The 13,205-nt window shown below is 33.4% G+C and overlaps 2 protein-coding genes across 2 annotated transcripts; one reads left to right on the plus strand and one right to left on the minus strand.

Moving 5' to 3' along the window:
* The first annotated feature begins 4,240 nt into the window (after positions 1-4,240).
* LOC108853375 (cation/H(+) antiporter 21-like) lies at positions 4,241-7,590 on the plus strand. Its single transcript, XM_018626790.2, has 4 exons — positions 4,241-4,300; positions 4,704-5,160; positions 5,641-6,182; positions 6,289-7,590. The coding sequence occupies exons 1-4, from the start codon at positions 4,256-4,258 to the stop codon at positions 7,588-7,590; spliced, it is 2,346 nt and encodes a 781-aa protein (XP_018482292.1). The 5' UTR covers positions 4,241-4,255.
* A 1,901-nt stretch (positions 7,591-9,491) lies between these two features.
* On the minus strand, positions 9,492-10,827 carry LOC108852396 (cysteine proteinase inhibitor 2-like). The gene is made up of 2 exons (XM_018625892.2): positions 10,533-10,827; positions 9,492-9,980 (listed from the first exon to the last, which is right to left on the minus strand). Exons 1-2 carry the CDS (start codon positions 10,688-10,690, stop codon positions 9,710-9,712), a joined length of 429 nt encoding a protein of 142 aa, XP_018481394.1. The 5' UTR covers positions 10,691-10,827; the 3' UTR covers positions 9,492-9,709.
* Positions 10,828-13,205: the final 2,378 nt, after the last annotated feature.

A 13,205-nucleotide genomic window follows, 5' to 3' on the forward strand; every position in this document is an offset into this window, starting at 1 on the left:
ATCTTTAACTAATATCTTTGATAGATTCCCTTAGATATGATAATCAATTCATTAGAATATTGCAAATTAATAGTTCGTATTTTTAGGCTTAGTTGTTGGTAGATCAACGATTACATAAAAAGATATAGTAAGTTAGAAAATATTATTAGAAATAAAATGAGATATGACTTCTAGAATAGGACCAAGTTAAAAAATCACACATCAAGTGATGTTATGACTTCTCTTTTAATATAATAGATCTTTCATAAGATTCTATTCTTATTTTAAAAGTTATTAGTTGGTTGCCCGCAAATTTACGAGTACAAATTTTGATATAATATAATATTTTGTGTTTTCGATATGCGATAATATATTTTAATATTTTAAAACCGAAAGTGAATTTTGGTAACTGATTTTAAACATAATTTATTTATTATTAATTTTTAAAACTTTAAATAGGATTTATGTAGTATTTAGTTAAAAACATTTACATCTTTTACAAATCAATATTTCATTAAACTGTTTCATAATTATATAAATATTTGTAAACTCTTATAATAATTTTATAAAGATTTTTAAAACTTCTGTGATGATTTAAAACCTATTAACCATCGTAATTTTTTTTGTAAACTCCTATAAATAACGAGAAATTCTTCTTTATAATTGGTTTTATAAATATTTATAACATTTTGTTAGATCTTTATATATTGATTTATAAGCTCTTATTAGAGAAATAATAATCATTATTAATGATTTAAAACCTTTATGATTACCAAATATTTATATAATTATATATTATTATATATCTGGTATAAATCATTACTAATGAATCAATATAAATGACTTTAAGTTTAAAAAAATATATATAGTTAAACTATTTTGAATAATTAATAAACTCGTTATGATGCATCAATAGTTATTATAATATTTTAATTAAAATTATATGTTTTATATATGTATATTATTACTTATATAGAAAAATAAAGTTTTTACGATTGTTTATAACAGAAAAATAAAGCTAGTATATTAGTTTTACTAACAACTTCTTAACAACATACTTCATATAATTTATAAATAGACTATTAATGAAAAATAGAAAGATGAAGTATTATATAGAATTTTTATATTTGATACTATTTGATACTATAAATGATTATGTATAAACTATGTAAATAGTTTGGTAATTAACATTAATTGATTCTATAATTTTTTCTTTTTAGATTTGATTAAAATAAATAAAAATTAAAAATCATGAACTAATAAAATTATTGGAATTTTTCTTATAAGTTAATAAAGTGATTTCTCATTTAATATATAGAAAGATTTACATTGACATGCCATTGTTTTTATTAGATTTTAAAAAATTAATTCACCGGCCATATTTTCATCCAATCAAAAAATCATGTAGCCAATAACATTTAAGCAATCTTTAATGACACTAACTTCTCGATACCATTTTTGATATTCCCGTAATTGCTTTAGATATTTTTTTTTGTTTTTATAACAATTTACTTAAGATATTAGAAGTATTCCATTATTATTTACTAATCTCCTATATATTAATCCTGGAACATTACAACATGTTTTGTAGCCACGTGTCATCACTAGGATGATTCTCAGAAATCCTTAGAAAAATATGTTGGTCCATATAAATATATATTATACTTTTTATTAAACTAATTATCATACTAATTAATAGTCTTAAATTCTTTCCTTAAATAGAATCTACGTAAGTTTATTTCCTTAAAAAAAACTACGAAATTACCTAATATGATTAACGTATATATGATAATTAATAATTACAAATCAAAAATATTTGATAAAAAAATTTGTATCCTCTACATTTTATTTTAATTAATATTATAAAAAAAAAATCACTTAAACATATTTTAAAAAAATAGATTTTTCATATATGTTATATTTTGAATTTTTTAAAACGTCTATAAATTACCAAAAATTGTAAGATGTTATTAAGATGATATTTCTTAGAACAGAACATGATCCGAAACGAAATATTTCGGATATCGAATATATCAAAACCAGATTTATATACTTAAATATATTAATTTTTTTTAGAATTTAATATCTAAAAGAATATTAAAAATATATAAAATGTTATTAAGTTGTCCAAAATACTTGAAAATATTTACAAATAGTTAAAAATACATGATTAAAATAGTTAAATGATATTCAAAATACTAATACTTCAAATATCTATTGATTTCTTATCCGAATATTGAAGCTAACCAAATTTATGTTAAGTTTAAGTATTTTAACTTGCATTATACACATTTATATGTTATAAATAATTTTTTTTATTTTTATATTTTGAGAAATTTAAAGTATATACGAATTTTTTTTTTAAAAAAATAAAATGAGTTATCTGAGTCCAAATCCAAACCGAACCCGCAGATCCAAACCGGATCGAACTCACAAAAAATCGAAATATAACTGAACCGAACCAAACTAAACTGAACCAAATGGTATCCGAATGTCTACCCCAAATCAAATGTAAAAAAAATCTTGATAACAAGATGCATTCTAATTGTAATATTTCAATACAACATCTAGTAAATATATATTAGTGCCGCAAATTAATGAATCGATACGTGATGACTTTATGTTGACAAAAAAAGTTACGAGACAACTTAAATAGTTTAACCCACCGTAATACTATATATCATCATCACTATGTTATCTTTTTGGTTTTCCAAATAATAACCCGGTACGTGTATATATATATTTGATAATTTTAAGAAAATATCTGAACTATTTTGTATGGAATAGGCCCTATAATATATAAATATAAACGTTTTCTAATGATTCCATAAGATATAACTTTTTAGAAAATCTTAACATATAGCAAAACTTCAAAATTCTCAAACAAGAAAAATGGGGAACTTTTTTTTTAGTTGGAAAATAATCCGAAAATATATTTTCTATACCATTTTCTTAGAAAGACTTAAATTTATGTAACAAGAAATATTTATTCCATTTTTTATTCCATATTTTGTGCTCTCGAAAATTCTCAATATATTGAATTTATGATCCTCATCACCTACAACCCTTAAACCTACGGAAAGATGTACACATCATCATCATCTCAACAAATCAACCTAAAGTCCTTAACTTATATTGTTGTGATTTTAAAATTTGATATGTTACAACAATTTTAAATTCAGTACTATCAAGTGAACGTCATCATCTCAACAAATCAACCTAAACTTTTATTGTTGTGCATTTTAAAATTTGATATGTTACAAAGATTACTACAATTTTAAATTCAGTACTATCAAATGAACATCATCATCTCAACAAATCAACCTAAACTTATATTGTTGTGCATTTTAAAATTTAATATGTTCCAAAGATTACTACAATTTTAAATTCATTACTATCAAATGAAATATTATTAGAAGTACAATATAGATCACAATTACTTTTTGATAAAAAATAATAACTAACATGCATGGAATATTAATGCTTTTTATGTTCAATATAGGTATTTAGGGATACTACTTTATAATTAATAACACATATTGCTATTATTATAAAATCCACAACTCATATAATTAGTTCATTTCTATTATTTTAACAAACTATTATTTGTTTGTTTTAGAACATAATTAATAAAACATCTCTATATTGTAAACATTATAGTTATCACAATTATTCATTTAGTTAGGTTACAAATTTATTTGGTAGTAACAAAAAATGTTTATAACCTTTAGATTTTTTATAAAGACAAATTCCGCGCTTTTAAAGTACAGATCATAATCTAGTTGCTTTTTAAAAAAACAAACTAGAAAAGTAACAGAATTTGATTAATTTCAGTCTCAAAGAGAAAAGAAAAACAGCTAACATGAGTAGTAGTCACCTCTTTGACATCAAAACACAAAAAATCTATAATTAGTCGTTACAGGAAAAGAAAGAGAAAAACAGGTTGTAGCTCTCACCTATATTAGTGCAATAAAATCAAACACATCCCGAACACAGAACATTTTGTTAAGGGAAAGGCCGACCACAACTTTTGGTGTCTTAGAGGATCACGTTTACCTCTCTATTCCAGAAGATGGCCGCGCCGCCCCCGCCCCCGCCCAAAAAAGATTATTATACTCTCTCTACATCCCGGTACGGTAGTGTACTATGTTATAACCAAACGGATTTGATAGCAGCCGATAATGGATGGGAGAGTGCAAGCCCGCTGAAGGTCGCACTTCCTTTCTTTATTTATCAACTGTTTATCGCTAACTTTGTCTACCGCGTAATCTACTATATGACTCGGCCGCTACATCTTCCTCCTTTCGTTGCCCAAATCCTTGTGAGTAATCAAATGTTGATAACTAGTATATTTAACTAAACATTTGTATTGATCTTGCGTTTTTTTTTTTCCTTTTAAACGTGTGTATAATGAATATTGCGAAAATGTTTTATTTTTCATTTTAGCTAGATATGTCCTTACTCCTGAGCATGTTCATCTTCAAAGTCAATTTCTTAAGCCAACAAAACATATTATTGTGGGAAAAATAGTCTCAACCAACACTATGTTCTTTATTTTTGCATTTCCTTTGGAGCAAAAAATGAGAAAAATCTAAGATTTGTTAATGCAATATTATGCACATTATATATACGATATCTTTTTTTTCTAATTCAATTTAAATTCTCACATTACAGTATATAATTTCCTATAATTTTGTAATGATTACATTGTTATTGATATGCAGTGTGGATTAGTTTTCAGCCCGACTGTGCTCGGTGGCAAAGAATTTGTCCTCAATAATTTCTTTCCTTATAAATACAGAATGGTTCTGGAGACATTCGCAAACTTAGCTCTCGTCTACAACATTTTCCTTCTCGGTCTTGGTATGGACTTGAGGATGATTAAAATCAAGCAATTCAAGCCAATGGTCATAGCTATCGTTGGCTTTGTTGTGGCTTTATTGGCCGGTTCTGGCTTGTATTACTATCCCGGTAATGGAGACCCCGACAAGATCATCGCAGGTTGTCTCTACTGGTCGGTTGCGTTTAGTTGTACGAATTTCCCTGACCTTGCGAGGATTCTTGCGGATCTCAAGCTCTTGCGTACTGATATGGGACGCACGGCCATGAGTGCATCCATTATTACGGATTTGTGCACTTGGGTTCTCCTCTTTCTTGGACTCGTAATGTTTAATAAACAAGGTATTATGATTTCTTTTTCTTGTAGTTTATAATTTGTAGCTTAACATAACTGAAGAGAAGAATCCAAATTAATAAAATCTAAATTCCTCTAAGACCAATTATGTTTTATTATTTTATAACTCACACACGTACAACATCCTCGGCACAGTCCAATATTGAAACTTAAGTCTTGACTTCAAAATTATATAAATTTGTTTAAAAGAATTTTTTTAATATAGTTATATATATATATATATATATATTTAACATACCCAATTTCATGCGTATAATTAAGGAAATATTTATAATATAAACTAACAAATTTACTATACCTCATTTTTTTGTCAACTACATCATTTTAATTTTTTATCTACACTAAAAATTCTCACTAAAAATAGACTTCCAAATTTTATTTTGTCTCTAGTTATAGTTCCCATTATTTAAGGCCCGACTCTACACCTTTCAGTACTAACCAAAAATATTAAACATGAAAAATTGCAGGCGTACCAAACAGTTTGATGGTTTTCGGGTTTTTATCAAGCATCGCTTTTGTCTTTTTCTGCATCTACGTTATCCGTCCTGGAGTCGCTTGGGCCTTCGCCAACACGGTAAAAGGAGGCCACGTTGGAGACACTCACGTTTGGTACACTCTCGTAGGAGTCGTTGTCTGTAGCTTAATCACCGAGGCATTTGGGGCTACCTCAATCACTGGAGCTTTCTTCTTCGGTCTCTCGGTCCCTCATGACCACAAAATTCGAGACATGATCGAAAAGAAGCTCCATGATTACCTCTCGGGAATTTTGATGCCTCTTTTCTACATCATTTGTGGTTTAAGACTCGATCTTGGTTCCTTGTTTCACGACACGGGCATTAAAACGATGGTGGCTGTGATTTTTTTGTCTTTTATGGTGAAGATTTTGTCGACTGTTGTTTGCTCCATCTTCTTGCGTATGCCTTTACGTGATGGTTTTGCTGTTGGTGCCCTAATGAATACCAAAGGAACTTTGGCTTTAGTCATACTCATTGCAGGACGTGACAGGAAGGTATACATGAGAAGTTATTCATTAATTAGTATTTTTTCTCAACATTTATTAAAATTAATCTTTTGTCAGATATGCATTTTTTAATTTTTCTTTTATCTTTCGACAGTCGTTGGACGCAATAATGTACACTCATATGACGATTGTGTTCTTGGTGATGTCAATATTGGTGCAGCCACTTTTAACATTTACTTACACACCAAAGAAGAAATCGACTTTCTATAAATACCGAACCGTTCAACAACTCAAAGGCGAAGTAGAGTTTCGTGTCTTAACCTGTGTCCATGTCCTCGTTAGCGTCTCCGGCATAACCAGTCTACTACAGGTTTCTAACCCGACCAAGAAATCTCCTCTCAACGTCTATGCAATTCACCTAGTCGAGCTAACCGGTCGCACTACAGCTTCGATGCTCATAATGAACGACGAGAACAAACCTAAAGCTGACTTTTCGGACAGAGTCAGAGCGGAATCCGAACAGATCTCTGAGATGTTCGAAGTCATGGAAGTGAACAACGACGCCATGTTGGTTCAGACACTCACCGCGGTTTCACCTTACGCGACGATGCATGAGGATATTTGTACGTTGGCGGATGATAAACGAGTCAGCCTCATCTTATTGCCTTACCATAAGAGTTTGACGCCTGATGGTCGGTTAGGTGAAGGAAACGATGCGTATGAGGATATAAACCACAAGGTTTTGAGCCACGCACGTTGTTCGGTCGGGATATTGGTCGACCGTGGCATGACGATTGTTCGGTCTGAATCTTCCTCGTTCCATGCCGAGACCACAAAGAAAGAAATCGCGATGTTATTCGTTGGAGGTAAGGACGATAGAGAGGCTTTGGCTTATGCTTGGAGGATGGTGGGACAGGAAAAGATCGAACTAACGGTTGTGAGATTTGTCCCGAGCCGGGAAGCTTTAGTTTCGGCCGGGGAACTACTAGCCGTTGAGTACGCGAAGGAAGCACAAGTGGACGAAGAGTTCATCTACGAGTTTAACTTCAAGACTATGAATGAATCTTCTGTGACTTATACAGAGAAAGTGGTTAACGATGGTCCAGAAACGATCACAGCGATTAGAGAAATGGAAGATAACCATTCTTTCGATCTTTACATTGTGGGAAGAGGGTACACAGTAGAAACACCTGTGACCTTGGGTTTGGCAGATTGGAATACTAGTCCGGATTTAGGGATTATAGGCGACACATTAGCTTCATCAGACTTCACAATGCAAGGTTCGGTTCTTGTGATTCAACAATACTCAGCCGCAAATAGACAAACCGAAGGAAACAATCAAGAACATGTTTGCGGTGGAGCCAAGGTTTCTAATGAAGCGAAGCCTTTTGTGAATTCTGATGCGGAGGAAGAGGATGATGAAAATGAACAATATCAAATGGGAATGCGCAAATAACAAAAGTTTCTTTTCATTTATTCCATACTCTATACAAATCTTTATCGTCATTTTGTTTCTAAAAACAAACTGAATGTAAATGTAAAGTTTATACAAAAACAAAAACAAAAATTACTTTGAGTTTTGAGTTTTGATTTACAGATTCTAAACAAAACCAAAAAACAGAGCATGCTCTGTTATATGCCCTGAAACTTATCCTTCTTCATCTCCGAGTTGAGAACCACATCTATAGCCCCTTTTTCATACTTCTTCTTTCGCAAAGTAATGAGAGCCATAGTCCCGACCACTGAAAAATTAATATTTTGGTACCGTTAGGGAAAGAGGACTGACACGTGGTGGCGACACGTAACTAGTACGAACCATTTATATAGATTCATAGGATACCTCTATATAATTCAGAAAAAAAAGGAGAACCAATTGCTGACCATTATATATTGTCATTGATTGCACTGCTACGAAGATGGTGATTCCCCATGTCTTAGACTGTCGCGTTCACGCCAAATTTGATATATTGTTGTTTGAAAAGTTTACCTTAGCAGGAATGAGTCTAACTGGCCACTGCAAGATCCTTCTACTTTGAAAAGGAAGTTTGATGATATTTAAAAAAAAAAAAAAAAAGTTTGATGATATTTTTTCAGCCCACAGGTGTTTCCTGGCAGAGCCGTGCTCACTTGAGGAAAAAACAAACACTCGCTTCGGGCAGCATTTTTGGCAAAAAGTAGTTAAAATCATTTCGTATATAGATAACTATAAAACGTAATCTCCTTAGTAGCTTTATGGTAAGGTAATTTTTAGATTAAAATACATGATTTTTCAAGAAATCAATTACAAAATATGGAAACAATCTTATATTATAAAAGAGTTATCTCTCACTCTTTACTTGGACACGTCACTAAGTTGATCACTATGAGCGTGACACCTGTCATAATAGCATTATGACAGCATTAGCCACCCACCTTTTTGAAGTTATAGGTAGTTTTCTTGGGTCTGTTACCTATGATTTTGGTTAGATGTGTCATGTATGCAAGTTAAGTTATTCTAAAGCCAAATACAACATTCCAAATGGTACATGAGTGTTTTTTTGAATTCTATCGACTGATCCGATGAGTTTCGGAAGAAATGCACTTAATGCACTTAATGCTACCGAATTGACTAGTTAGCACATTGTCTGATCCGAGTTTGAGTCTTCCAACTAATGTCAAGGGATAAATAGTTCACCTGTTACGATCTCTACCATGTAAATCATTTGGGTCAAATACCAAAACCAGACTAGCCAAATAATGATAATTTAGTTCCAAAAAAATTTGTACACATAACTGATATGGGTATACACTAAACCCCCAAAAATTGCAATTAGACTACCACCACTTGATTAAGTGGTACATAAGTTTATTGTTGGTTTTGATATTCTAACAAGTCGATTGGCTACTGGAGAAAAAATGGCGAAATGGAATGTAGACATCAACACAGCTTGCTGTTTCTGTCAGCACCAAACATAAACCAGAAATCATATTTTTTTACCTGTCTTTTTGCAGCAAAAATCTGGACAAACTTGGCAAAAGAAGTGCTAAAAGTAAAAGACAAGTTCACTTTCAACTGGGACATTCTTATCTTGCTGATCTGTGACTCTGATTTTGACAAGATAACATTGTTCATCATCAGGTACCTGTTTCAACTCGCTGCCCATAGTTTATGGAGGGAACGAAATTGCAGGAGACATGGTGAGCCGCACGCCACACAGGGATCAAACTAATCAGCATCATGGAAAAACAGTCCGCAATAGGCTAAATTCAATCAAGCTAATGGGTGACTATCGGTACGAGGAAGGACTACGCTTCTGGCTTAGCACACGAGTTTGATAGGAATAGAGTCATATATTTCATTGATTTTTTACTCTTATATGATGTAAAAATAGTTTTTTGGATTGAACAAATTTAGCATTATATATTCTAACAAGTCTCTCATCACATCTTCATAACATCTTTTGTCTTCATTATGAACAACGTGAAACATTACAAAACCAACTATTAAACCATTGTTAATAGCTTCATATCATTGAACACTTTTGATCTTTTTGGATTATATTATAGAAACTTGTTTGGCCAATAAAGAAATAAAGTTAGTAGACAGGAGTAGCAACGGGAGTGAAACCGAGTAACTTCTTCGAATGGAGCCATGGTTGAATAACCACAACTGAGTCAAACATCCTGCTCGTGCCATCGGGTTGAGTCACTTCAATCCTTAGATTGTATTTTAGACCAGCCACGACCTGTTTCTGAGCCGACAAAACTCTGCTAAAATTCAACGGATTCAACACGGCGGTGTCCGCAATGGATGCTGCGTTTCCTTGCTCACTCTCTTCCATTAGGTTGAATTGCTCCACGCAGTACCTGTGATTGATAACAAAATCGCATCACATTTCTAATACAATATAACCATGTGTGGATATCATTCAATTCATGTGTGTAATATAGAATAGAACCTCAATTATTACTCAATAAATAATAATCTGTATTAATAAATTTCGCCTAGTTAAAATCAGTCTAAGATTTGAGATAAAATCGATAAAATAACAAAATCTAAATAAGAATCTTAATCGATAAAACAATTAATGTCAATATAGTAAACTTTTTTTATCTTACAATAAATATATCTTAAACTAAAAATCTAAATAAGATTTTAAGAAATTAGAATAATAATTCTTTAAATTAATAAAATTTCAAAGTCTATTATTAATTTATAGAAATTCTACTCTTCGTTCGTTGAAACCAATTATTAATAATCAAACGGATTCAGTAAAAGTTTGGATAATTGATTCGTCTATTTTCTTACTGGTTTTCTAAACGTTTTCTACTCTATATTATTGTTTCCAAATTCCAATTGTTTTTTTCATGATTTTTAACTAGAACTTTTGCGGACCTATATTAATATATAGAGCATACCTTCCAAGTTCTTGAATTTCCATGTTGGTCTGAACATTCGGAACATCTGACTTCCCTCCCAGAACGACAGACTTTCTTGTAGCTTCCGCCAATGGAGTGACGACAGCGATCACCAGGAACCCAAACAATGACAATCTAATAAGGGAAACTTTTGACATTGCTTCTCACTTTTGTTATCTTTTCCTTTTCCTTTGGCTTCAGGTTGATAGTTGATGTGATTTGTTTTGTCTATTGATATATCTTCACAGCTTTGTTTGTGTGTGTTGTGTTTTTGTTTGTGAGATGAAAAAGAATGAGATGGAAGTGTGTTTATATAATGTTTTGGTGTGGAGTAATTTGATGTTGTGTTTGGCTGTACCGTGTACGTGAATGCTTCCCATGCCATAGGCACCTTCGAGGTTCCGCATCTTTTAAGTTACTTTCACATCACACGTGAAGTGAGCCCCACCATTTTAACGTATGTGTGAGGTTTGGTCAAACCCATCAAACTTGTTCATTGGCTGGGCCGAGTTGCACAAGTTACGCGTGGACAACCTATGGGTCTAATCGATAAAGCCCATTAGGTTAAGTGCTGACAATACAATGAAGGAGAGATCACGACAGGGATCTCTAAGCCAAGTTTCTGGGAGACAGCAGCCTCAAGCATCCAGAGGGAGCTTCCATGGCGTCTCTTAGAGAGATAGAGTAAACTAGAGATGATATGTTGTTCTAGTCTTAGCTCTTAGCCATGTACTCTTGTATTATCTCTTTATACTCTCTAGGGTTTGCATACCCAGGAACAGAGAGAGTAATGATCTTGTAAACCACATCGGAGGTGTTTTCCGATACTTCATAGTGGATGTTGTGGATCCTGGATCCACCCCAGATGTAGTGTGTTGCGGCCGCAAACTGGGTTAAAAACTCTTGTGTCATGAACAAGGATTGAATCAATGGGAAAGATCAAAGGGACCAGGGGATGTTACGAATCCCCAAGGAAGTCTTGTTAGAGTTACGATTGACTCTACAAGTGGTATCAGAAGAACCACGAATTCCGCAACAAGTGGTATCAGAGCATAGTCTCATTGATTCATGGAGTCCACGTCTCTAGGAGGAGAGACATATGAAGCTGGTGGTCACGTGGTTTTACCTTAATCAGAGTAATACACCGAGATCAGATCATGTGAAAGAGATTTTTCAGTTTACAAGAGAAGAAGGAAAACTGTTCGACGTTCTTCGCTGCAGTTGCACAAGTTGACGGAGGAAGAATTCACAAGTCAGTTGAATCGGTTGAGATGATTTCGAGTTTATGAAATCAGGAGTTCTCTACATTTCTCCAGGGGTGCAAGAATCTGCTACTATGTGAGAAGGGTTTCAGGTTACTCACAAGTCGAGATGGTGGCAGGCTGTTAGCATAAGAAACAGAGGTTTCAGAGCTGTCTTCGATCTGCAGTCACAAAGAGTGTGTGACAGTCACAAGGAGTGTGTGACAGTCACAAGGCGTGTGTGACTATATGCATTGGAGTTTCAGATTTCTTCATATTCTGCAAGTTATTGGAGTTGAAAGCATAGTGGAGCACAAGGGGTTTTCGCACTGGTTTAGTATGGGATTGTCTGAAGATTTAGTGAGGGATTTCACGGTATTCTTGGGTTATATCTACATAGTATATCAGTCGCAGGTAGTGTGCTAATCTATGGGGTTATTTCAGCTCGGTATCTCATGGAATTCTTGGAACTAGGGGACGCCTTAGAACCTTGAATTATATGAGTGTTTCATGGCTGTTCAGATGATATTCTTTAGTCATTGCAGAAGGGTTTGAAAGAGATCGACTCATGCAGGGTTCGTCTATGTGTGATCATGAGAGTCTACAGTTGGGTAAAGGTTCAGAGAACAAGATACTACAAGGCTGCTATTTCAGAAGGAATGCAGTGTGGTTTTCTAAGCAGATATGTGTTTGGCATAACACATAGTTTTCTGCTGGGATGGATCTGCGAGAACGAGGAATTAATTGTTCAAGGCAGAGTTCGGCTGAACAGGTGGTGGTGTCAAATCGAGATTGATTTAGGATGGAAACAAGTGTGTTTCGGGTTTTCTGCATGGGATTCAGTAGTAGTTTGTTTTGGCTTCTCAGGCATATGAGGGGAAACAAATGGGTCTACAAGGTTTCACGGTTGCAGAGGTAATGATTTGTTTGAGCAGAGGTTGAGCAGAGATTCTTTGCTTCGAAAGTCTTCTTAGCAGGTTGAGCTAAACGGCGGGTTCTTTTGGCAACAGCAGCGGTTCAGAGAGATGTTCAAGGAAAGATGTTCATTCAGGTTGTTACAAAGGAAACTCTCAGGATGGGGAGTTAGGTGTCTACAGGCTATTGAGGTTTGTTAGGATTGAGTCAAAAAGCTTCTGGTTTGAGGCAATGGTGATTCAGATTCTGCAAGAGCTTCAAATTAGCATCGACATCAGCTGGAAATTCTAGAGAAGAAGAATCAGTAGATTTGTAGTCACAATCACATGATTATTTCAGGAGTAACGAACCAATGATGATGCTAAAGGATATTGAGCATCAGAGAAGAAGCATATGACGTTTGTATGTGGTAGACAAAGACAACGTCAGAGACAGAGGAAGAAACGTTCACAGTGGAAGATCCTAATGCACGTGATGGTTTCAGGTCTATGAAATCATGATGAGAGACTTGCAAGGG

Source organism: Raphanus sativus, chromosome 4 (assembly GCF_000801105.2).
Source record: "Raphanus sativus cultivar WK10039 chromosome 4, ASM80110v3, whole genome shotgun sequence".
In the NCBI taxonomy this organism is placed as follows: Eukaryota; Viridiplantae; Streptophyta; class Magnoliopsida; order Brassicales; family Brassicaceae; genus Raphanus; species Raphanus sativus.

Bases quoted from the DNA above. Each gene is read 5' to 3' on its own strand.
- LOC108853375 (XM_018626790.2), top strand. From the start codon at position 4,256: ATGACTCGGCCGCTACATCTTCCTCCTTTCGTTGCCCAAATCCTT. The intron at 4,301-4,703 runs GTGAGTAATCAA...ATTGATATGCAG, and splicing joins CTTTCGTTGCCCAAATCCTT to TGTGGATTAGTTTTCAGCCC. The intron at 6,183-6,288 runs GTATACATGAGA...ATCTTTCGACAG, and splicing joins TTGCAGGACGTGACAGGAAG to TCGTTGGACGCAATAATGTA.
- LOC108852396 (XM_018625892.2), bottom strand. From the start codon at position 10,690: ATGTCAAAAGTTTCCCTTATTAGATTGTCATTGTTTGGGTTCCTGGTG. The intron at 9,981-10,532 runs GTATGCTCTATA...TATCAATCACAG, and splicing joins GAAATTCAAGAACTTGGAAG to GTACTGCGTGGAGCAATTCA.